Below are 22,939 nucleotides of genomic sequence, written 5' to 3' on the forward strand. Positions count from 1 at the left end.
GTGTGTGTGTGAGAGCAAGAGAGAGAGAGAAAGAGATAGTTCTCCAACTTGTGTGAGTTGCAGTGATCTCCTGGTTGTTCCCCACCTAGGTTATCTAACTATTGCGCTGCTGCAACTACATTTACATTTACATTTAGTCATTTAGCTGACGCTTTTATCCAAAGCGACTTACAAGTTCTGTACGACAAGCCATCAGGAAGAGCACAACTCTATCAGCTGAGTAACAATGTTCATCAAAGTGTTGAGTGCTACAGTGTAGGTTAGTTTATTAGGACAAGTGCATGACAGTATGGTTAGTTAGGGTTAGATTTTTTATTTTTTTTTAATTCAGATAATGGTTGAAGAAGTGAGTCTTTAGTCGACGGCGAAAGATTGGACGTGTTTCGGCTGTCCTAACTGGGGTGGGTAGTTCATTCCACCATTGTGGGGCAAGGACTGAGAATAGGCGACTTCTCTTTGATGACCCTCCCGGAGCTTGGATAGGAGTAGGTCTGAGGCGGCCAGAAGATGCAGAGCGTAGGGGTCTTGAGGGTGTGTAGTTAGAGACCATTGACCGGAGGTAGGCGGGAGCAGTTCCCTTTGCCGCACGGTATGCTAGGTCAAGGGCCTTGAAGCGGATTCGTGCAGCAATGGGGAGCCAGTGCAGGTCCCTAAGAAGTGGGGTGACATGGGCCGACTTCGGTAGGTTTGAGATCAGGCGGGCCGCTGCGTTCTGAATGAGTTGAAGAGGCTTAGTGGCAGTGGCCGGGAGGCCAGCGAGCAGTGCGTTGCAGTAGTCGAGGCGGGAGATGACTGTTGATTGGACGAGGAGTTGGGTGGCTTCTTTTGTCAGGAAGGGGCGTATCCTTCTGACGTTGCTCAGGAGGAATCGGCAGGTTCTGGTTGTCGCTGCGATGTGAGCAGAGAAGTTCAACTGGTCGTCGAGGACAACACCAAGGTTCTTGGCGGTCGGGGACGCGGTCACAGCTGCATTCTCGACTGTGATGGAAAGGTCGGTCAGGGGGGAGGATTTGGCCGGCAGGTGGAGCAATTCTGTTTTGCTTAGGTTCAGTTTGAGGTGGTTGGTCGTCATCCAGGCGGAGATGTCGGACAGACAGGCCGAGATCCGCTCAGAGACGTGGATATCTGAGGGAGGGAAGGAGAGGAAGAGTTGAGTATCGTCGGCATAACAGTGGTAGGAGAAGCCATGAGACGTGATAATGTTACCCAGTGATTTAGTGTAGAGGGAGAAGAGAAGGGGTCCTAAAACCGAGCCCTGGGGGACACCCGTCCGCAGGGGGCGGGTGGCCGACAGGGTCCCTCTCCATGACACTTGGTAGGAGCGGTCATTGAGGTATGATGACAACCATGTCAGCGCAGAGCCAGCCACTCCCATTCCTGCGAGGGCCGCGAGGAGGATCTGGTGGTTGACTGTGTCGAAGGCTGCAGATAGATCTAGGAGAATCAGGACAGAGGAGAGGCCTTTCGCTTTTGCTAAGTGAAGTGCCTCTGTGACCGCAATGAGGGCTGTCTCTGTGGAGTGACCAGTCCTGAAGCCTGACTGATTAGGGTCTAGGAGGTCATTCTGTAAGAGATAAGCAGTAAGTTGGTTGGATACAGCACGTTCAAGTGTTTTAGAAAGGAAGGAGAGAAGAGAGACAGGACGGTAGTTGCCTAGAAACACTGGCCTGGCCTGCATAAAAAATATATATATATTGTACTTTTTTTTTAGGATTTCTTTTCGTAAAAAAAGAAATCATCTGGCGACCCCCCCCCCCCCCGCGACCCCCACTTTGGGAACCCCTGACTTAGAGTAGACGACAGAGTACAGCAACTTACAATGGGCCTGGTCTACAAGATACACTACACCACTAAGGTACCCATGTACATGTCAAGGTACTTCCCAAAAGTCAGTGAATACCACGACCACAACACCAGAGGGAGTTCCACAAATTCAACCCAGATTCGGCTCAAACAAGTGAAGGATGTCTATGTTTTTCAATGTGTATATAATGTAAAATATTGGTGGATGACAGCATCTACTTATAGCCATCTCAGAGGAGGAGGATGACAGAGAGAGTCAGTGCAGGGTTCCAGAGTGCGCCTGATTTGGTCGTATTTTACGACCAAATATCAGCGCAGTGCGACTGGATGTTTTCCCTGGTTCACTGGTGCACCTCCCAGCAGGTCTGTCTGTGTGTATGTGTGTGTGTGTCTGAGAGTGTGTGTGTGTGTGTGTGTGTGTGTGTGTGTGTGTGTGTGTGTGTGTGTGTGTGTGTGTGTGTGTGTGTGTGTGTGTGTGTGTGTGTGTGTGGCGTCTTTTCCCCGGCCATGTGCGTTCTCAATTATTTTTTTAATAAATATCTCTGCCTTTGATTGGTTCTAACACGCACATTATGCAAAGACCAGCGCTGATCTGCCTCTGATTGGCTCTGATCGTTATTCACTGAATGACGCCACTGCGCCACTGTGAAACCTGAAACCAAAATATATACCTTTCGGAAGGAATGGCTGGTTCAATTTCCCTGGCATCGCTACGATAAAGCGACAAACAGTATGGTTTGCATGTATTGCAAGGAGTGTGGTCCTAATATGGCTGGCAGTACTGCGTTTGCTGTCAGATCATCAACATTCAGAATAGAAACATTAAAAAAGCATAGTGTCTCCAAAAAACACATAGTGTCGTGACAGGTGTGTTGCCAGCACATCAACAGTGCCTCTCCACAAAGCATTTCAGCGCCAGACGGCGGCAAATAGAAAAAGCGAGGAGGAAGAAATGAAAATCAAATTCAACACTGCTTATAATATCGCAAAAGAAGAGCTGGCGTTTACTAAATTCTAATCGCAGATCACCCTAATGAAAAAAACTGCTTAAACGTCAACCCGACGTACAGCAACGACACTGCCTGTGCCCAGTTCATAGGAGTGATTGCAGACACATTAAAAAAGAAGACGTCCCTTCAGATCACGGAGAACATCTACATGAGCTTCATGATCGACGGAGATACAGACGTCTCTGCAAAGGAGTGCGAGCTTGTCTACAGCCGCATATTGCGCAACGGGAGACCTATCAATATCCTAATTGGCCACATAGAGGTAGAGTACGCACATGCAAAAGGTACAGCAATGTTATTATATAATAACTCCAGTTTAAGCAGAAATAAGACAAGCAACACATTTTATTAGGCTATTCAAATAGATTCAATAAGCATATAGGGCCCTAACTATGGAATCTGTTATTATTACGTTTTATTTTTTCAATATAATTTTCAGTTTTAATGTTGAGTAATAATAATAATGAGTAATAGAGATACAACCTGGATTTAGGCTACTGGAGCTGAGCTGAATGTGTTAAAATAGACATAAAAAAGTGAAGGATTGGACTTTGCTAACTGTATACTCCTATTTTTATGCCAAGTCAAGCACAGCACCTTTTCCCCCTTCTTCTAAACAATTGAGGTTATTGCAATCTTATTTAAATTTTTAAGCTCCAGTGGAATTTTGTGAGACAATTAGTTTGAAAGCCATTTGTCTGAACTTTAAGACCTGCTGTGTGTCATATGACAATTTCTTGTTTGTGATTTAAATAAAGAAAAAACATTTATCTGTACCTTTTATTCTTGTTTACAATCATTTACATAACATATTAAGAAATTACTAATGTGTATGGGAACTGACAAAAAAGGTAACGGTAACGCTTAAAATATATTATACAACGGCATGCAAATTTCTCGATTCTGATTGGCTGAAACAGTCATTTTACACGTCTTTATTGAAGTCAGAGGTAAGCGACAGCTGTGATTGGAGGATCAAGAAAAGGGGCAGGGTTTGAGACAGGTCCATTCCACGCTGCTGGCCCAGGACCCGCCCACAACCGAACCACATCACATCACTCCGCCGGATCACAAGAAGGTGGACAATAATCTTTACAAATGGATATGTTGATAGCGACTAAACGACTAAATATCAAGCGATTCTGTCACAGCAAATGTCTTAGTCGTTTAAACAATGTTGGATGATGTAATTGATGGGTCTTGAATCATTCTGTAACAAAAGAAAAATCGCGGATTGATTGATTGATTAATTTTCAATTTCTTTTTCAATTTCTTTTTCCTTTCGACTGTCAGCGCTCGCTTTAGTCTCCACCCACCGCCACCCCCCCCCCCCCCCCCCCCACACACACACACACACACGCACACACACACACACACACACGCACACACACACACACACACGCACACACACACACACACACACACACACACACTCTGCCTGCAACGCGGGGGATAGTCAGAGAGCTGGGTGCTGCGCTGTTCTAAGTGAGCATGGCCTATTGAGTTGATTGATTGATTGATTGCTAATTTTATTACTGTACGCTTGGTTTCCAACTGGTTAAGTTTAGGCCCTCTACAGTAGGTTTAAAAAAATAAATAAAAGAATAGGGCGAAGAAAACGTTTTTTTCCTATAGGGCAAAGAAAACGTTTTAATTTGTTTTACCTACTTTATATAGAAGCATCTAAGAATGAAGTTATATGGAAAGTAGGTCTGCATTCCCTTAACAATTGTGTGTATTGAGCCGTACTGTATTGTACCCATTCTGCATCTGGTAATAACATTTTCAATCAACCATTCCAATAATACACAGTTGGATGTGTTAGTTTGGTTGGATGCACTTCAAGCTGCTTCCACATGGAGGCAACTTGTCTTTTTTGTAGTTGTGGGAACAACTTTTTCTGGCGGATGGTTTTTTCAATAAATCTTCGATTAATGTGTGTTTATTGTATAGAAATAAGGTTGGATGAATCTGGCAGTTGTATAAAAGCTTTACACCACTTGCAGTCGTGATTTGTGAACAATAAACCATGCCTAGGGGGGTCTAACGACCCTCGGCTGCGCCTCGGGCCTAATGACCACCCCTAGGCATGGTTTATTGTTCACAAACCACTCCGGCGCGTGATGTAATGCTTAATTATTGCAGCGGCAAGAGGCGCGGTGAACATTTTTGGGTGCACCTAAATTATGTGCTGCTGCACCTAAATGAAAAAGTTAGGCGCAATGGTGCAACCAATGTAAAAAGATAGTCTGGAGCCCTGCAGTGTGTTAGCAGCAGACTAATACAGAGCCCAGGGCTTCGAGGTCGTTTGGCAGCTTGTTAAACATAAACACTGATAAGGACTGAGCAGGTAGAATGGTCAGAGAGAACTATGGAGAGGTTGACATCAATAGAACGGACGTTTAGTGTGTGTTAAAGGTGAACAGTAGTTGTCATGACAGCGTGTCACATAGCAACGAGAAGAGGGGCCGGGCCTGTCGTTGCTATGGCGAGAATAATATAATGTGAGTTTCTTCCGGGTGTAAGTTAGATTCAGATACGAGGCACAGACGAGAAGAAGCTTGATCAGAGACTTTGAAACGATTCCCCCCCCCCTTCCCTCGTGGGGAAGGGTGGAGGGGAGGACTGACGTGGCACGACAAGGAATAAACAACGTTTTCCAAGAAAGGTATCACGTTGCCAGTGTCGAATTCTTATGATTACGGATTGCATATAAGGGGGATGACCACGATGTACAGCCAGTATGAGAAGGTTGAGAGATAAACACAACGCAGAAACTACACGAACACAGATGAAGAGGTGATACTGGCTGATTATGGTCGAAATCTAACACAAGGGACTAAACACGTTTCGCAACGCCCTACCCACAGCCGTAAAAAAAAATTTAATCCCTACCCACCTTCAAAACCGCTCTCAAAGAGCACCTACAGGAGGCTGCAATTCGAAACTGGCCCCTGTAAACATCCAACCCCCCCCCCCCCCCCCCCTCCCCCTCCAATGTACAGTTTCTTCCCCCTCAAATGTATATACTCTCTTTTAGAAACTCTGTCTCTTAAACAGTACTGTATATTTATTTTGTATATCTTGTATATCATAAATGTCTGGATTAAACAGTACTGTTTATCTGTATGTCGTGTTAATAAAGTTTTCAATCAATCAATCAATCAATCAATTTATGAGAGCAGAATTGATTTTCTTTTAGCCATTGCTTTAGTTTACGTGTGAAAGTAGTCATTGACTGATCTGACATCTGTGGTGTTCCAACAGTGGGCTGCTCTGACAGAAAGGTGGATTGGAAAAATTCATTGGGGGTTGTTTCTATATGGTATGTCGTGGTATGAAATTTTGAGCTGATGATGGCACACGTACGCTGTGGAGCCGGGGGTTGTTTGTCACCTTGCTGAGCTGGGCCATGACCTCCCAGAGGAGACTGTGCAGTATGGACAGCTCCCTGCCCAGGTCGATGTAGCCCTCGAAGCCGCCCGCGTTACTGACACTGTCCAGGTTCGAGATCTCGTACAGGAACTGCTGCATGGATCCCCACTCCATCTCCAAGAACTCGTTCATGAAACACATGTACTCCTCCTTAGTGCCAAACCTGTGGAGAGGAGAGGAGGGGAAGAGGTGGTTAGGTGGGATTAGGTGAATGAGAAAATGGATAAACAAAATTTTTGTTTGAGAGTAAGAGTAAGAGTGAGAGTAAGAGAGGGACTGTGTGTGTGTGTGTGTGTGTGTGTGTGTGTGTGTGTGTGTGTGTGTGTGTGTGTGTGTGTATGTGTGTGTGTGTGTGTGTGTGTGTGTGTGTGTGTGAGAGAGAGAGAGACAGAGGGGGAGTGTGTGTGTGTGTGTGTGAGAGAGAGAGAAAGAGTGTGTGAGTGTGAGAGAGAAAAAGATAGTGTGTGTGTTAGAGAGAGTGCGTGTGTGAGAGAGAGAGCGAGAGAGAGAGAGAGAGAGAGAGAGAAAGAGAGAGAGAGAGAGAGAGAGAGAGGGGGGTGGGAAACATGATATTGTTGTAGGACAATACTTGCAATAATGATAATAATAAGACAGGATCATCAACCAAATAAAACAGTGACATCATGTATAGCAGCAGCAACAGTTTGTGGAGTGAAGGAGAACTGACTTGGAGAAATTGGCCAGGTTCTGCACCACTTTAGCAATGAGGGTGAGGGTGCGTGACGTCTGCTCATCGGGGTACTCCTGGGTGAGGTTGAAGAGGGAGGGGGACATGACGGCGGGACACAGGAAGCGCAGGAAGAGAGAGCCGCTGATGAGGCGGTCGGAGATGTCCTCCCTCCCCCGCTCGGCACAGCGCACTCTCCAGGAGGCGAACACTTCCTTCAGCTCTCTCGGGAACACACTGTGACGGAAAGAGGCAACAAAAAAATCTTAAATGCGTGCATTCCTACACACCAGTTGTGGATTTAAAGATGTATAAATACCATTTTTATGTAGACTCATCATAAAAAAAAGTGTAACAATAATACATCCACAGAGGTTTTAGAAAGGTGCAGAATAAAGGTGTTGCTTTTCCCCCGTTTTCTTTTTTGATTTGTGCATTTATCATTTAAAAATAATCTGGACCAAAATGAACATCTTGTGTGCATGAATCCCCTCCGTACTTCCCATTTACCCACATGGAATGCACCTGATTGGATAAACGTGCTGCTAGTTGAGACATGCTGACATGTTGGTGCTGACATTAAAACAATATCTGAAATGAAAAAAAAAAAAAAAAAAAATACTAACCTTCTTACTGTCTTCTACTATCATGCACTCTTCCACTAATTCATCTTCCATGTCTATATTACTACCTACCTACTATACTAATATGTCTCTACTACTATGCACTCAACACGTAGCACCCAGTTTTCAACACTGTTTGATGAACATTGTTACTCAGTGTTGTACCCTTCCTGCTGACCTGTCGTACAGAACTTGTAAGTCGCTTTGGATAAAAGCGTCAGCTAAATGACTAAATGTAAATGTAAACAACATGTTGGTACTCTAGTGGGACAATGTGGCTCAGTGTTATCTATAGCACCTTTAAGGTTGTGTTATTTACCATATCCCCCAAGGATGCGGGGACTTGCGTACAGTAAGCATAATACAACAACATATCACCACATAAAGCACTTGCTAACTACTGACCAATGAGAGTTGACAATCTTGCAGAGTGCCAGTTCACAGCACATGCGGAGATTGGCTTGATGGTCTGGAAGGACGGAGGGCGGTACTCGCATGGGGTCCACTTCGCAGTTCTCCTCCGACTCGTACAATGCCCTAATGAATTCCCCTACACAAGTATGAAATTTAAGAAACAATATTACCAGAGTCAATTTAGTAGGACTACAGTCGTTTCATCAGTTTGGTCTTAGTTGATAAGTCTATTAAATCAACAAATGAATTAGTTGATAATCACGTGTTGAATTAGTTGATAATCATGCGTTAAATTAGTTGATGAAGTCCTATGACGATTAGTTGATAACAAATTTCTTTAGCTGAGGACAACCCTGTAGTTTGGTTTCAATCATCGAAGTTTCAAGGAGGAAACAGAACTCCTTCAATCTCCTATGGAGCCTTTTTGTCTTTCCACTTCACCGTTTTAATTAAAGGTCATCTCCTTGAATTTGAAATTAAAATGACTTCAACATGGACATTACACAATCTCTTCCATTTCCATAATATGCATGCGGTTCTAATTTCGAGCAGCGAAACGGCCCACTTCACCTATAGCGTCCTTGAGGTACTTATGTCCAATCAGTTTGAGGTACTCTTCTATGGCTTTGGTGGCCAGAGTGTTCTCTCTGAAGATAAGGTGTTCGCGGTCCATGAATCTGTCTACCTCACACATCGCCATGTCGGACAGGAAATCCTGGAGGATGGAAGAATTTGAAATATGTAAATATTGTGCCCCTGTGCTCTTGCATATGAAAGGAGAAAAAATGGGTTATGATTCCTGATCAGTCCCGTTTTCATGAATTCATTCATTCAATCTTTATTCATACTTGATCAATTCTCGGTAGTTAAACTCATTTACAGTGCTGTCGAGATGTTACATTCACAAGTGTCATAGTGTGTTAATAAATACAGAAACATCAGACAATCAGAACAATTAAGAAAAAAAACAGAGGTAACAATTTAAAAACAATTACTTTTAATTTGCTGATTGGTCATTAAAGTTTTAAACCGACCCACAGACACTAGAATGTCTAGTTTCAGGGTTTCCTGCAGGGTATTCCATGAGGTAGGGGCAGATAAGCCAAAAGGAGATCTACCAAGTTCAGTACAAACTCTAAGCACTCTAAGTGGAAGCTAATCAATGAATTGTGTACAACAGGGTCCAGCGGTCCATTCTAGAAAATAAGTCATATCATTTGGACAGTCTATAAGAAACAGATTCCAATGCAACTCCTGTCTCTCTGCCAGAGATAACCACTTAATCTTATAATAGAGGATACAATGGTGAGTATCATAATTATCACCAGTGATAAATCTAATGATTGAATGAGTCTAAGGGCTTATAAATCACATCTCCATATTCCAAACAGACAGGACCACTGCTTCAACAACTCTGTTTCTGCTAATCATATATCAAATCGTATAATCATATATTAAACCATGATTAGGTATGACATGTTGTGAATTAATTTAATTAATTAATTAATAAATACATTCACTCAAGAATCCCTGTCCCATACCTTAGCTTTCCCTGTGCTTTGCAATATATGCACCAAAGCACAGGCCACCTCCTCTTTGGTCTTGACACTCAGCAGAGGCTCCAGGACGGCACAAAGGGTACGGTAGTTATTGGTGACGTACTCTGCGAACTCCTTGTACAGCTCCATGGGCAGGATGCTCATGGTCTGGTAGCGGGACTTGAGGCGTAGGGATGCATTGATGATCTTTCCCCCTCCGACGCCCCCTCCTTTAGCGAGGACACTAGGCTGGATGACGGGGTACCACTGCTCCACAAACTGTCGCCCGGTGATGCTTGAGATGGGGATGCTGACCAGTCCTAGATATGTGCTCTTTTCCTTGAAAGAATAAACATGTAAGTCATGATTAATAAACAATCCATGCAAAAGTGACTAATTAGTTGTCGCGTTTTAAGGAATACCATGGGGGGGGGGGGGGGGGGGGGGGGGGGGGTGCGTAATTAATTGTTAGAATTGTAACAGGCAATTGTGTTAACAGGCTGTTCTTCAGTGAATTGAAATACAGATACATACAGTAAGATCAAAATGCTGCACTTGTTAGCATTTTATCTTTTTAATTTATCATGGAAACGTTTCCAACATCAGAACTTCAAATGACCCTGGCTCTCCCTCACCTTGCGTCTCTTCTTGTCCGTCTCCTTGTAAAGGTGAAGGCGTAGGTTGCGGACGGCAGGCAGGTTGTTGAACTCAAAGTGCTCGCCCCAGAAGACCGTGTCGGTGCGCGGCTTGCTGGTGGTGCGCGCGTACAGCATGTCATCCAGACAAAGTTCACAGTAGTAGCGCTTCTTGGCCGGAAGTTCACGAGCCTCGATGATCCACAGTTTGAGCACATTGTCTACTCTCCGACTGTTGTCCTGCACAGACACCAAGACAGGAGGACAGGGGCGTGTAAAGAGAAGACAATAAGAAAGAAAGAACAACTAAGGAGCAAGAACGTAATTGGAATATTAGGTGAAAGACAAATTCATCTGCATTTATGGGACGAAACAAATTACATAGTCCACATGTACTACTGCGATGATGAGAGGCAAAGAATGGATTTCATGATTGGTAATGCTGCTGTTGAAAGCTACATTTCCTGAACATGATCACAAAGCTCAAGCTATATTTGACGCCCCCCCCCCCCCCCCCCCCCCCCTTAGTCAGAACTGGTGCTGTTTTTCGCCCTCTTGTTAAAGTCCCAGTACTGGGGACTGAGAGTTCTTACGTTTCCCATCGGTACGCGGTCTGATAATCAATTCCAGCCTCGACGTGGTGCTGAAGCCCCACCTTAGAATGTTAACACCGGCAGTTCTGGTGGCTCACTCAGCTAGCGCGCGTACCTACGTAGGTGCAACAGTGTGGGTTCAAATCTGTCCTGTGCTGTCGAATCTCACCTCACCATATTGTCTATCTTTTATTTTCCGATTAATAAAAAATAAATAAATAAATGTATTACATAAACACAGTAAAACATTTTTAAACGTCTACAAGAATGGACTGGCTGTGTTCAATAAGGGGAGGGGGGGGGATCAAGTCTTGAGAGCCCTAATGATCATCTCTGTCTCTGCAGTGAACCTCGTCACTGAGGATGCATCTGGTCTGTGATGCACAATGCTTGTTGTTTGGCGGTGGGGGGGGCAGGATGTATTTTGGAGAGATCCCCCTCGCCTCGTGCCGAGTCCTCAGAGCTGCGTGATTCAGCCAGGCCCCCCCACGGCCCCCTGAGCATGTGGACGAGTTGACCCATTCAGGTTGATGCTTCGTCTCGGCTTAATAACTTGTGGTCCCCAGTTCCCATCAAGTGCACAGCTATATCTGGCGTAGGCTTGTTTCCTTTTTTAATAAGAGAGAAAGGGGGGGGGGGGGGGGGGGGGACTATTCCACAGACCGCTGAGATCCATCTGGGCCAAAATTAGGATATTTGTTTTAATCAGCGTGGGTCTGAAGGGCTGAGCTTGCTCCTTGCTTCTTTTTTTGTTTTCATTATTGTACTTACGTGGCTGTGAGGATGGAAATAGGAAACACTGTGGTTTTGCGCCATCGTGTGCAGCTGCAGCTTCCGGCCAACACAGACACACACATAAAGACACGGAATGGGGGCACACACAGAGAGATGAAGGCTCTGCCACTAACGGACCACACACAGAGAGATGAAGGCTCTGCCACTAACGGACCACACAACAATGGGAGACGGGGAGGAGAGAGAGAGAGTCACACAGACAGAGGGATCTTTTTTCTTTTCCTCTACCGCTTCCCTTTCTCTCCCCTCACCTTGTTGGGCTTCACCGCTCTCTGAAGGTTCTCGATCCATTTGTCTCTCTCAGCGGCTGAGCGACACGCAAAGCACTTGGTTCCCGACGACGTAGTCACCTGAGTCAGCGGACGGCAACATCAACAACCACAACTGTTAGTAGGCCTAACTAAAAGAGACTGTAACTATGGTAACCATTAGTAGGCCTAACTAAAAGAGACTGTAACTATGGTAACCATTAGTAGGCCTAACTAAAAGAGACTGTAACTATGGTAACCATTAGTAGGCCTAACTAAAAGAGACTGTACTGTAACTATGGTAACCATTAGTAGACCTAACTAAAAGAGACTGTAACTATGGTAACCATTAGTAGACCTAACTAAAAGAGACTGTAACTATGGTAACTGTTAGTTCCATTAGTCGATCTAACTAATGAGACTGTAACTATGGTAACCATTATTACACCTAACTCAAGTAATCATTAGTAGACCTAACTAAAGAGACTGTAACTACTGTAACTATTAGTTGGCCTAACTAAAGAGACTGTAACTACTGTAACTATTAGCAGGCCTAACTAAAGAAACTGTAACTACTGTAACTATTATTAGGCCTAACTAAAGAAACTGTAACTACTGTAACTATTATTAGGCCTAACTAAAGAAACTGTAACTACTGTAACTATTAGTAGGCCTAACTAAAGAAACTGTAACTACTGTAACCATTATTAGGCCTAACTAAAGAAACTGTAACTACTGTAACCATTATTAGGCCTGACTAAAGAAACTGTAACTACTGTAACCATTATTAGGCCTAACTAAAGAAACTGTAACTACTGTAACCATTATTAGGCCTAACTAAAGAAACTGTAACTACTGTAACCATTATTAGGCCTAACTAAAGAAACTGTAACTACTGTAACCATTATTAGGCCTAACTAAAGAAACTGTAACTACTGTAACCATTATTAGGCCTAACTAAACTGACTGTAACTACTGTAACCATTATTAGGCCTAACTAAAGAAACTGTAACTACTGTAACCATTAGTGGGCCTAACTAAACAGATTTTAACTATGGTAACCATTAGTGGGCCTAACTAAACTGACTGTAACTACTGTAATTATTAGTGGGCCTAACTAAAGAGACTGTAACTACTGTAACTATTAGTAGGCCTAACTAAACTGACTGTAACTATAACTACTGTAACCATTAGTGGGCCTAACTAAACAGATTTTAACTATGGTAACCATTAGTGGGCCTAACTAAACAGACTGTAACTACTGTAACCATTATTAGGCCTAACTAAACAGATTTTAACTATGGTAACCATTATTAGGCCTAACTAAACAGACTGTAACTACTGTAACCATTAGTAGGCCTAACTGAAGAGACTACCTCCAGCAGGGGCATCACCAGAGTTTGAACGTTAGGCTCAGCACCCTCTAGGGAGATCTGTTCAAACAGCCTCTAAATGCTCATCTGAGTTTTGACAGAGGAATAGAGATAAGTTTTCAATGAGGAATAAGCAAATCACAATTTTTTAAATAGGCAAAAATAATACATTTGTATTACATACAAAAGACGGCATGGCTTTGCCCCAAAGCTAATCTTAGGTATCCATAGAACTCATTTCCATTCAGATATCTTGAAGTGAGAAGTCAAGGGACCCCTTTGAAATTGGCCCTGCAATTCTTTCCTTTGGAGCATTATTTAGCCCCCTTCCCGATGAGCTAGCATGACTTGGCTAGGTGCTTGGTACCTAATATGGATTCTTTAGATTGTCTAGTTTCATATGACACCACCATGATACCTTCGTGCACACTAGAGCTTCACACTAGAGCCTGCAAATCCAAGCCAAGATGTTTGTTTTTGGATACAATTATTTAAAGGGGGGCTTGAGCCCATGTAAAAAGGGTCTGATGGAGCCACTGAACTACAGTAATCATTAGTAGGCCTAACTAAACAGACAATAACTATGGTAACCATTAGTAGACCTAACTAAACAGACTGTAACTATGGTAACCATTAGTAGGCCTAACTAAACCGACTCTAACTAGGTAACCATTAGTAGGCCTAACTAAACAGACTCTAACTAGGTAACCATTAGTAGACCTAACTAAACAGACTGTAACTATGGTAACCATTAGTAGGCCTAACTAAACCGACTCTAACTAGGTAACCATTAGTAGGCCTAACTAAACAGACTCTAACTAGGTAACCATTAGTAGGCCTAACTAAACAGACTCTAACTAGGTAACCATTAGTAGGCCTAACTAAACAGACTCTAACTATATGGTAACCATTAGTAGACCTAACTAAACAGACTCTAACTAGGTAACCATTAGTAGGCCTAACTAAACAGACTCTAACTAGGTAACCATTAGTAGGCCTAACTAAACAGACTCTAACTAGGTAACCATTAGTAGACCTAACTAAACAGACTCTAACTATATGGTAACCATTAGTAGACCTAACTAAACAGACTCTAACTAGGTAACCATTAGTGGGCCTAACTAAACAGACTCTAACTAGGTAACCATTAGTGGGCCTAACTAAACAGACTCTAACTCGGTAACCATTAGTAGGCCTAACTAAACAGACTCTAACTAGGTAACCATTAGTAGGCCTAACTAAACAGACTCTAACTAGGTAACCATTAGTAGGCCTAACTAAACAGACTCTAACTATATGGTAACCATTAGTAGACCTAACTAAACAGACTCTAACTAGGTAACCATTAGTAGGCCTAACTAAACAGACTCTAACTAGGTAACCATTAGTAGGCCTAACTAAACAGACTCTAACTAGGTAACCATTAGTAGGCCTAACTAAACAGACTCTAACTATATGGTAACCATTAGTAGACCTAACTAAACAGACTCTAACTAGGTAACCATTAGTGGGCCTAACTAAACGGACTCTAACTAGGTAACCATTAGTGGGCCTAACTAAACAGACTAACTCGGTAACCATTAGTAGGCCTAACTAAACAGACTCTAACTAGGTAACCATTAGTAGGCCTAACTAAACAGACTGTAACTATGGTAACCATTAGTGGGCCTAACTAAACAGACTGTAACTATGGTAACCATTATAGTAGGCCTAACTAAACAGACTCTAACTACAGTAACCATTAGTAGACCTAACTAAACAGACTGTAACTATTGTAATCATTAATAGACCTAACTAAACAGACTCTAACTATGGTTATATATCGTATAGCTTACGCTCTGCCCTCAAGTGGAACATATCCCATAGCCAGTCTAATAAGCGACTCCACCTCTGACTCGGCGCTCGCGGCCTGGCTTTGGGGATGTGCTGGAGCCGAACGAGAGGATCACATGGAGGGGGCGAGAGCGCTCTTGTTTGATGCCCCAATGGATTCGTATCATTCTCCCCCTCGGGGTGTGGCAGGGAGTGTTGCGTCTCCTTGGGGTCCCTTGTTCTCCGGTGTTGGGTTAGGACAAGATGCCCAGCTATCTGCCGCGTCGGATGGTGGCGCCCGACATGGCAGCCTCCCGTACGTGAGGGACGCGGGCAACGTGGAGGGAGGTGTGCAAGGGGAGTTGCGTGCCTTGTTCCCCAAGCTCATGGCGGCCGCCGCAGCCGCTAATGGCGTGGCGTTGCCGCAGCCGCAGCCTCTGCCTGCACCTGTTCCTGATGACATGATAGGTAATCTCTGGCAACGTCGTCCTGTGAGAGAGACGGGCGTTGTCTGCCCATTCTTCCCGTCAATGGAGGCCTACGTGAAACAGGGACAGGTAATCTCCCGCATCACTGGCCTTACCCCCGCCTACGTGCCAGTCACACAGGTGGAGGGTTTGGTCCAGGGACTAAAGGACGGGGTGCCTCGGCTTGATAGCCCGATGACATCCATTCTTTGTCCCGAAGTGGTGTGAGAGCCGTTGCGGTAGCCGGTTCCCCAAGGGAAATCGGCTAGGCAGATGGCTAACTGGAGTGACCAGGCGTACATCGCCGCGACTCAGAGCCTAGCTGAGACGTCCAACATTGCGCAGCTAGCGCGCTACATGTCGGGGATGATGGCGGACGGGTCGGTATTGGACGACCATCAACAGTACCTTCACGCCCAGGCGGCTGGAGCCATCCTGCACCTTACCCAGCTGCAGGCGATAGCCGCCGGGAAGGGGCGCGCCCTGGCCACTCTGTCCCAGCGCCACCTTTGGCTGGAGCAGGCGCGGGTGCCGGAACAGAAGAGGATTCCCCTGCTCACGGCCCCCCTCTCCGATGCTGGGCTCTTCGGGTCGGCCATACAGCAGATGACGGCTGCCTGCAGAGAGATGGAGGAGGAGCGTGCTGTGCTCCAACCCCATTTCCCCCGACCCAATGCCACCGGTGATGGCCGACGGAAACAACGCCGGCAGAGGCCCGCGACCGTTGCCACCGCCACCACCGCTGCTGGGCCTTCGTCCAAGAAGGCCAGGAGTGGAGGGAGTGCCTCGTCCGCCGCAGCCAGCCGCCCCACGCCCGGAGGTGACGGTAGGGATCGACGTGACCAGGCGCCCCAGAACCGTCCCTCCGGGCCGGCTCCCCGTGGGGGCAAACACTGTGCTGCACGCGGCAGGCGCCGCTAGTGACTCTCCCCTGTTTACCCCTGTTCCCTTCCCCGCCCCAACATATAATTTTGTTACTAAATAAAAGGTCCCTCCTGGTGAGGGACTGTTTTTTGTTACAAACTGTGTTTTTATTCACGTTATATATTGGGGATACGGTGTATAAACCCTCACCTAGCTGTGGGGTTGTGTGTTGTTTAAGTGAGTAGGACAGTTTTCTTATAAATCGTTCTGGTCGCTATATATATGTGTGCTTGGCAAGACCTGTGGCTAGCACTCTGTCGAAAGACTTGTCTTCCCTCATCATGAACAAGACTGTGTTCTTCTTATAGTGGTACATTTTACCGTTTTATCTGAGGGGGTTGTGTGTATTCTGTTACATTGGAAACATGGCATCGAGTCCACAACTTGGTTGGAGTGTTAGCCTACAGAAGTGCTCGTATATGTAGCTTGTACCGAGGTCTTGACCCTTTCTTAAACAAATGTGTTTTTTTCTTAGACATAAAACACGGGTGACGTGTTTCGCACATGAGCCTAAAGCCTTGTATATAAAACCTGTTCGCAAACGAGTTATCGTCTGTGGCTGGCGTGCATTGGTTTAGCTTATCCTTGTGGATATACGCTTTTCATGTAGCATGCTGGCTACACGGCTATCATCGCTGCTGGTTGTTTTTCATCGTATCCGGGGTGTGGGCCATGAGGGGGTGAACTGATAAACCTCCCTCCCCCCTTTTTTCTGATTGGTCTCACCACACCGTGATATTAGGGATTGAAACGTTTTTTTTCCTTCCCGTTCGTTCCCTAGTGGCATGTGGGTTGCGCACCTGTGTAGTCGTGGGTTCTTCTGTAGGAAGGTAAGTCCCACGATCTGCTCATCCTGTGCGTTTGAGTTGCTAAACCCTCTTCGCACAGTCGGATCCGATTCCCTCCCGTCCTCCACTAGGGGGGTCCGGGGGCTCGGGTCCTCCCCGGTTCTGATGGTTGTGGGGGGCCTCAGCGGGTACATTTGTCGAGCTTCCGCTCTGATCAGCTCCTGTGTTACACTTGAGCGCAGAGCGTAAGCTATACGATATATAACATACGGTTATCCTATAACCTTGGTTATATGAGTATAGCGAGCGCTCTGCGCTGACTCACTGAGGACCCCGTGGTCTTCGCCTTCTGTGGTGAAAGACTTGGGAAGGAGCTATTAGTATGGCCACATCCTCGCTTATGTAGAGGAGCGGATGGGGGTGTGGCCAGGCGGATGGGTGTGTACATGTGAAGAAATTTATTCAGTATTAGACTGGCTATGGGATATGTTCCACTTGAGCGCAGAGCGCTCGCTATACTCATATAACCAAGGTTATAGGATAACCGTATGTTACCATTAGTAGGCCTAACTAAACCGATTCTGTGTTGTAGGCCTAACTAAACAGACTCTAACTAGGTAACCATTAGTAGGCCTAACTAAACAGACTCTAACTATGTAACCATTAGTAGGCCTACTTAGGGCTGGGCGATATGGCCTAAATATGATATCACGATCCTGATGTAAACAAGACGAAAGTCTTTCTCTGGTCTGCATCCTCCAGTCCACTGTTGACTGTTGTTGTATTGAGCTGTACTGTATTGTACCCATGCTGCAATCTGTTAATAACGTTTTCATTCATTCAGTCGGCAAACAGAATCATTTTGATTGACAGTCGCGTCTGCCAATTACGTCACATTGCTTGCACCCGCCCTGCTGTTCTTAGCACCAATCGGCAAGCGCGTATTCATTTTTTACTTCTGCCATTGGAGAGCTCAATGACAACAACAATGGCAGCGGTAGCTCGCCGCGGCCGACATTTAGCTTTTAGCTCCGCAGGACGACTAAACGACTGGAGGCATAATGATTTTACTGCAACGGATGTTATAATAAAAGCCTTTCCATACATCTGTCTGATTGAAAACATTATTAACAGACCGCAGAATGGGCACAACTGAGTCAGCACGGGCTGAGATATGAACGACTAATGCTTGCTATATCTAGGTCGACCTCGGTCGTTGCTATGTAAATACGCTGATGTGATTGAAAGTGTAACTATATAACGTTAATGCCACAAAACGAATGCCTTTGTTATCATAAGTAGTAACTTTTGATGCAGTAGTGTGTGTGTGGGGCGGCGCTGTTCAAAAGTGTCAACGTGTGGACCAGATTGACGCGACACAAGCCTCTTGGGCAAAACATCACGATATCCACGATACGTTTAAAAAGTGTATCGTTAATGAACTGTACCCGATATTTATATAATATCGTCATATCGCCCAGCCCTAGGCCTACTGTAACTAAACAGACTTTAACTATGGTAACTAGGGATGTCCCGATCCGATCACATGATTTTCAGAAGATCGGGATCGGGAAAACAAAATCGGGAGTAAAAAAAATTTATTCAACAAACATGACCATGTTCATGTCTTAAACTCATACTGAGGCCTTAGTTTTGGTTTTAAATGACATATCATCATTCATTTATTTATTGTCGCACAGAGCAGAAGAATTTGCCAAAACTAACGGCTGCTTTCACTTTATTTTTAGCACCGTAACATAACGTAGTGCTGTCATCAGATCAGAGAGTGAGAGCCTCGTGTCTGAGTCAAGATGGATAAGCTAACAGATAAAATAGTAAAGGGAGAGCTTTTGAAAAGTTCCCAATGCGTCTGGGAAAGCTGCATTTTGGAAGCGTTTTGACCGCAGGGAGAACACTCGAGGAGAGGGGAACAGCGCTGAAGCCATCAACGGTGGACGCAATTATTTTCATCCACAGTGCCCGCAAATGAACAGCGGACCGAAGTGGTTCATTTGTTTTTTGTTCTTTGATTTAGCCGGTTGGCGAAAGTTTTTGTTTGTTCTTGGATTTAGCCGGTTGGCGAAGTTTTGTTAACGTTGTTCAACGCAAGAGGTTTTTGTTGCTGACGTGACGTTCATCAACAGCGAAGTGGTGAGCCCTGATTTACTAAAATTAATTGGCTGCTGGTTTATGAGTGTTTTCGCTATGCTTTTGTGTCATGATGACATTCATGTTTTAGTCTGTGTCTGCAGTGTGGGGGCATTTAATTGTTGCTGTTCAGCTGTTGTTAACCGCAGAGCTATGTCGTTATTCGCTTTGTGAGGATTATCGTCGACGTTTCAGACCAAAATGGAGCAAATCATTACGTAAGTTGAACACTGTGAAAGTATACTAATGTGCAAACAGGGGCTCAGGGTAATGTGAGCCGCCACGCTCGAGGCGGGGCTATTGAGCCAACAGAGGACTTGTCTCCCTTCGCCATTTTTTTCTTTTTATTTATCTTTTTCCCCCTCCTTTTTCCTCCGATTTTCTCCCATCCCAATGTTAGTCGTTATGCCAATTCCCAATCCCCTTCCTGGTCGCTGCGCACTTACCCCCCACAGTCGGTCTGGGAGAGTGGAGGCTACCACGTGCTTCCTCCGACACACGTCCAGCCAATCAACCGCTTCTTTTCACCTGGCAGCGCGGATTCTCACTGAGAGGGCGTAGCGTGTGGAAGGATCACACTATCCCACTTAGATCCTATCCGCGCTTCGCTTCGCCAGTTTCTGACAAAAATGCATAAAATTGGTTACTAATGTGAAAGATCGGATCGGGAAAGATCGGTATCGGCAGATACTCAAAATCACATGATCGGGATCAGATCGGGAGTAAAAAATGCGATCGGGACATCCCTAATGGTAACCATTAGTAGACCTAACTAAACAGACTACAGTGGTGATACACTGCGTATTTGTTTTATAGGCAACAAGGTGAGCCACAGGAATCATCACATTTCAATTAAAAAGTTTCCTGGCAAAGGATTGTCCTGCGGCAACTCCTTGGAGACTGAGACCATCAGTCAGAGTTACCAAGAATGCTGCATAATTGATGTAAAGCACCTCTACAAGCGGCAATGTCACTAACTCACACACACATTTACTCATATGTTCACTCACTCCTGGTTATGATCTTGGTTATACTTGCTTTTAAATATGTGTTTGCGTGGTGCAAGAGGGTGGAGCTGCGTATCCTGCGTTCCTTTGAAGCCTACTGTGCACGTCCTCAGAAATTAATGATACAGTACGCATCCGAAAGATGCAATGAAGCACGTCACCAGTGGGGGCAGTGTGGATGTGACAGGCTATAAACACTAAAGCACATGGAATGCTGCACAAAAACAGGTCAGAGAACTTTTTCTGCTGTGATCTCAACATAACCTCCTTGAGTATTGCCATGTTTTTTGTTTATGTTACAAATCTGAAATCTGGATAGTGGATAGTTCACAAGGAAGACATTCTTCTTCTATATAATTCTATGTATCTGCCCCTAGTGGACAGACGTTTCAAACCACCGGGTACACGCAACATATGCAGCCAAGTATGTGAACAATGCCGTCCACAACGCAGCCGCTAGTCTACTTGCATGGTTAAAAGCAAGTATACTGAGAGAATTTATGATGAATTGAAACTGGGGGACCCTGATGTAAACAAGACTAAAGTCTTTCTCTGGTCTGCATCCCCTTAACAATTGTGTGTATTGAGCTGTACTGTATTGTACCCATTCTGCAATCTGTTAATACAATTTTCAATCAATCAATCAATTAATCAATCAGCCTTAGTCGCTCTACCCCTAGTGGTGGCTCACAGGCATTGCACTACAAATATTTGAATAGAAAAAAAATCGGTTGAAGAATCATATTCTTATTGACAGCCTTTTTTTTGCGTGGTGGAGCTGCTGTGCACTGTGTGAGCTAAGAGCTCACCTCAAAACAATACTCCTGCCCCAGTATGCTTGAGTGAACTGGTTTGATGACGGCGTCCTCGTCCAGGGTGAGGTCCAGCGCCTCGGCCGCACTGATGGGAGACAGCAACGATTCATGGGAATGAGACTCTTTGAAGCTCTGCATCAAACGTGTCCTGGTAGGGAGTCAAGGACAGAGAGAGAGAGAGAGAGAGAGAGAGAGAGAGAGAGAGAGAGAGAGAGAGAGAGAGAGTGAGAGAGAGAGAGAAAGATAGGCTTATTTAAGGGTAGTGCTGAAGAAGAATACAAGGAACTACAATAAATGGTTGTATGTGTGTGAATATGATCTTTCGTTGATGTTAGCTTAAAACAAAACAGCAGATATTTAATAATTCTTTATTAGATGAACCACTTGATGATTTTATTTAATTAATTTAGTTAAATTATGATACGGCCATTCAAATTGTATGGGAAGCCCTTGAGGCTACATGAAAAGGTTACTCACCCTGCAAGAATAAAGCAAGGTTGCGAAGGAAAAGGGAACTATTGGCAAAACATAACAATCTTGAGTTGAAACATACAGTATGGTTGATCCAAATAGGTTTTCCATCTTTATTCATTATATAAACTAAGGAGGAAGTAGTAGGCACAGGAGATTGACTCTCAAAAATAAACACTGCACTGACTCTGGTGCAGCGTGTTACAATGTTATGGACCATACTATCAGAAGAGAGGGCACATTATTCACTCTCAATAATAAACACTGCACAGACTCTGGTGCAGTGTGTTACTACGTTATGGACAATACTATCATCACTATTATTACTGACTGAGTGAATGCTGCCATTCACACTGTTATCATAATTACTAAACTGTTACTGTCACTGTTACTATGTTCTATGTCTATGTACCATTATTATTACCTATTCTGTACCTCCCCCATGCTGCTATAACATCTGAATTTCCCCAAGGGGATTAATAAAGGAAGACTTTACTTGACTTGGCAGGTAAGATTGCATAGCAACTCAAGAAACTCAAGGATAAGCTTTCGATTACCTCTATAAAATATAGTAGTGGTTCTATTATAAAGGATTATGTAGAAATGAATGCTACTTCCAGGGACTTTCTCTCATCCTTATATAAGGATGGACGTCAGGAGAGCAGTAATAGAGGCAAAACGGCGTTACAGGGATAAAGTTGAACTTCAGTTTGAACAGGCTGACTCTAGAGGCATGTGGCAGGGCCTCAGAACAATGACAGATTACAAAGGCACCTCCCTCAAACTGAACAGTGACATCTCCTTAGCAAATTATCTCAATTCCTTCTATGCGAGGTTTGAGGCTGTGAATAAAAACACCAGCCTACAAACCACGGCAATGGGGGGGGGGGGGGGGGGGTCTGCTGATGGAGACTCAGTGTTCAGGGTAACAGAGCATGAGGTGAGACGGATCTTTAAAAAAGTGAATATCAGGAAGGCAGCAGGACCGGACGGCATCCCCGGCCGCGTCCTAAAAGTCTGTGCCGACCAACTGGCCCCGGTATTCACTGACATCTTCAACCTGTCCTTGCAACAGGCTGTCATCCCCACCTGTCTGAAGAAGTCCACCATCATCCCTGTACCCAAAAAATCTACGCCCGCTTGCCTCAACGACTACCGCCCTGTAGCCCTCACCTCCATAGCCATGAAGTGCTTTGAGAAGCTAGTGAAGGGCTACATCTGTTCCTCCCTCCCCATCAACCTGGACCCTCTGCAATTTGCATATCGCCCCAACAGGTCCACGGAGGACGCCATAGCCCATGTGCTGCACACAGCAGCATCACACCTGGACAAGAGGCAGTGGAACTATGTGA

The 22,939-nt window shown here is 44.8% G+C and overlaps 1 protein-coding gene across 1 annotated transcript in view; it reads right to left on the bottom strand.

Moving 5' to 3' along the window:
- syngap1b (synaptic Ras GTPase activating protein 1b) overlaps positions 1-22,939 on the bottom strand; it is a gene marked incomplete at both ends in the record, with an annotated part of 516,339 nt that overhangs the window by 28,397 nt on the left and 465,003 nt on the right. Inside the window, 8 exons of the mRNA XM_084336516.1 lie at positions 6,177-6,411; positions 6,937-7,173; positions 7,965-8,109; positions 8,544-8,688; positions 9,515-9,850; positions 10,147-10,386; positions 11,786-11,884; positions 21,111-21,264. Coding sequence (XP_084192642.1) covers positions 6,177-6,411; positions 6,937-7,173; positions 7,965-8,109; positions 8,544-8,688; positions 9,515-9,850; positions 10,147-10,386; positions 11,786-11,884; positions 21,111-21,264 — 1,591 coding nt within the window. The remainder of the gene's footprint in view (positions 1-6,176; positions 6,412-6,936; positions 7,174-7,964; positions 8,110-8,543; positions 8,689-9,514; positions 9,851-10,146; positions 10,387-11,785; positions 11,885-21,110; positions 21,265-22,939) is intronic.

The sequence above is a fragment of the Notolepis coatsorum genome (assembly GCF_963971535.1).
Source record: "Notolepis coatsorum genome assembly, chromosome: 19".
NCBI lineage: Eukaryota > Metazoa > Chordata > Actinopteri > Aulopiformes > Paralepididae > Notolepis > Notolepis coatsorum.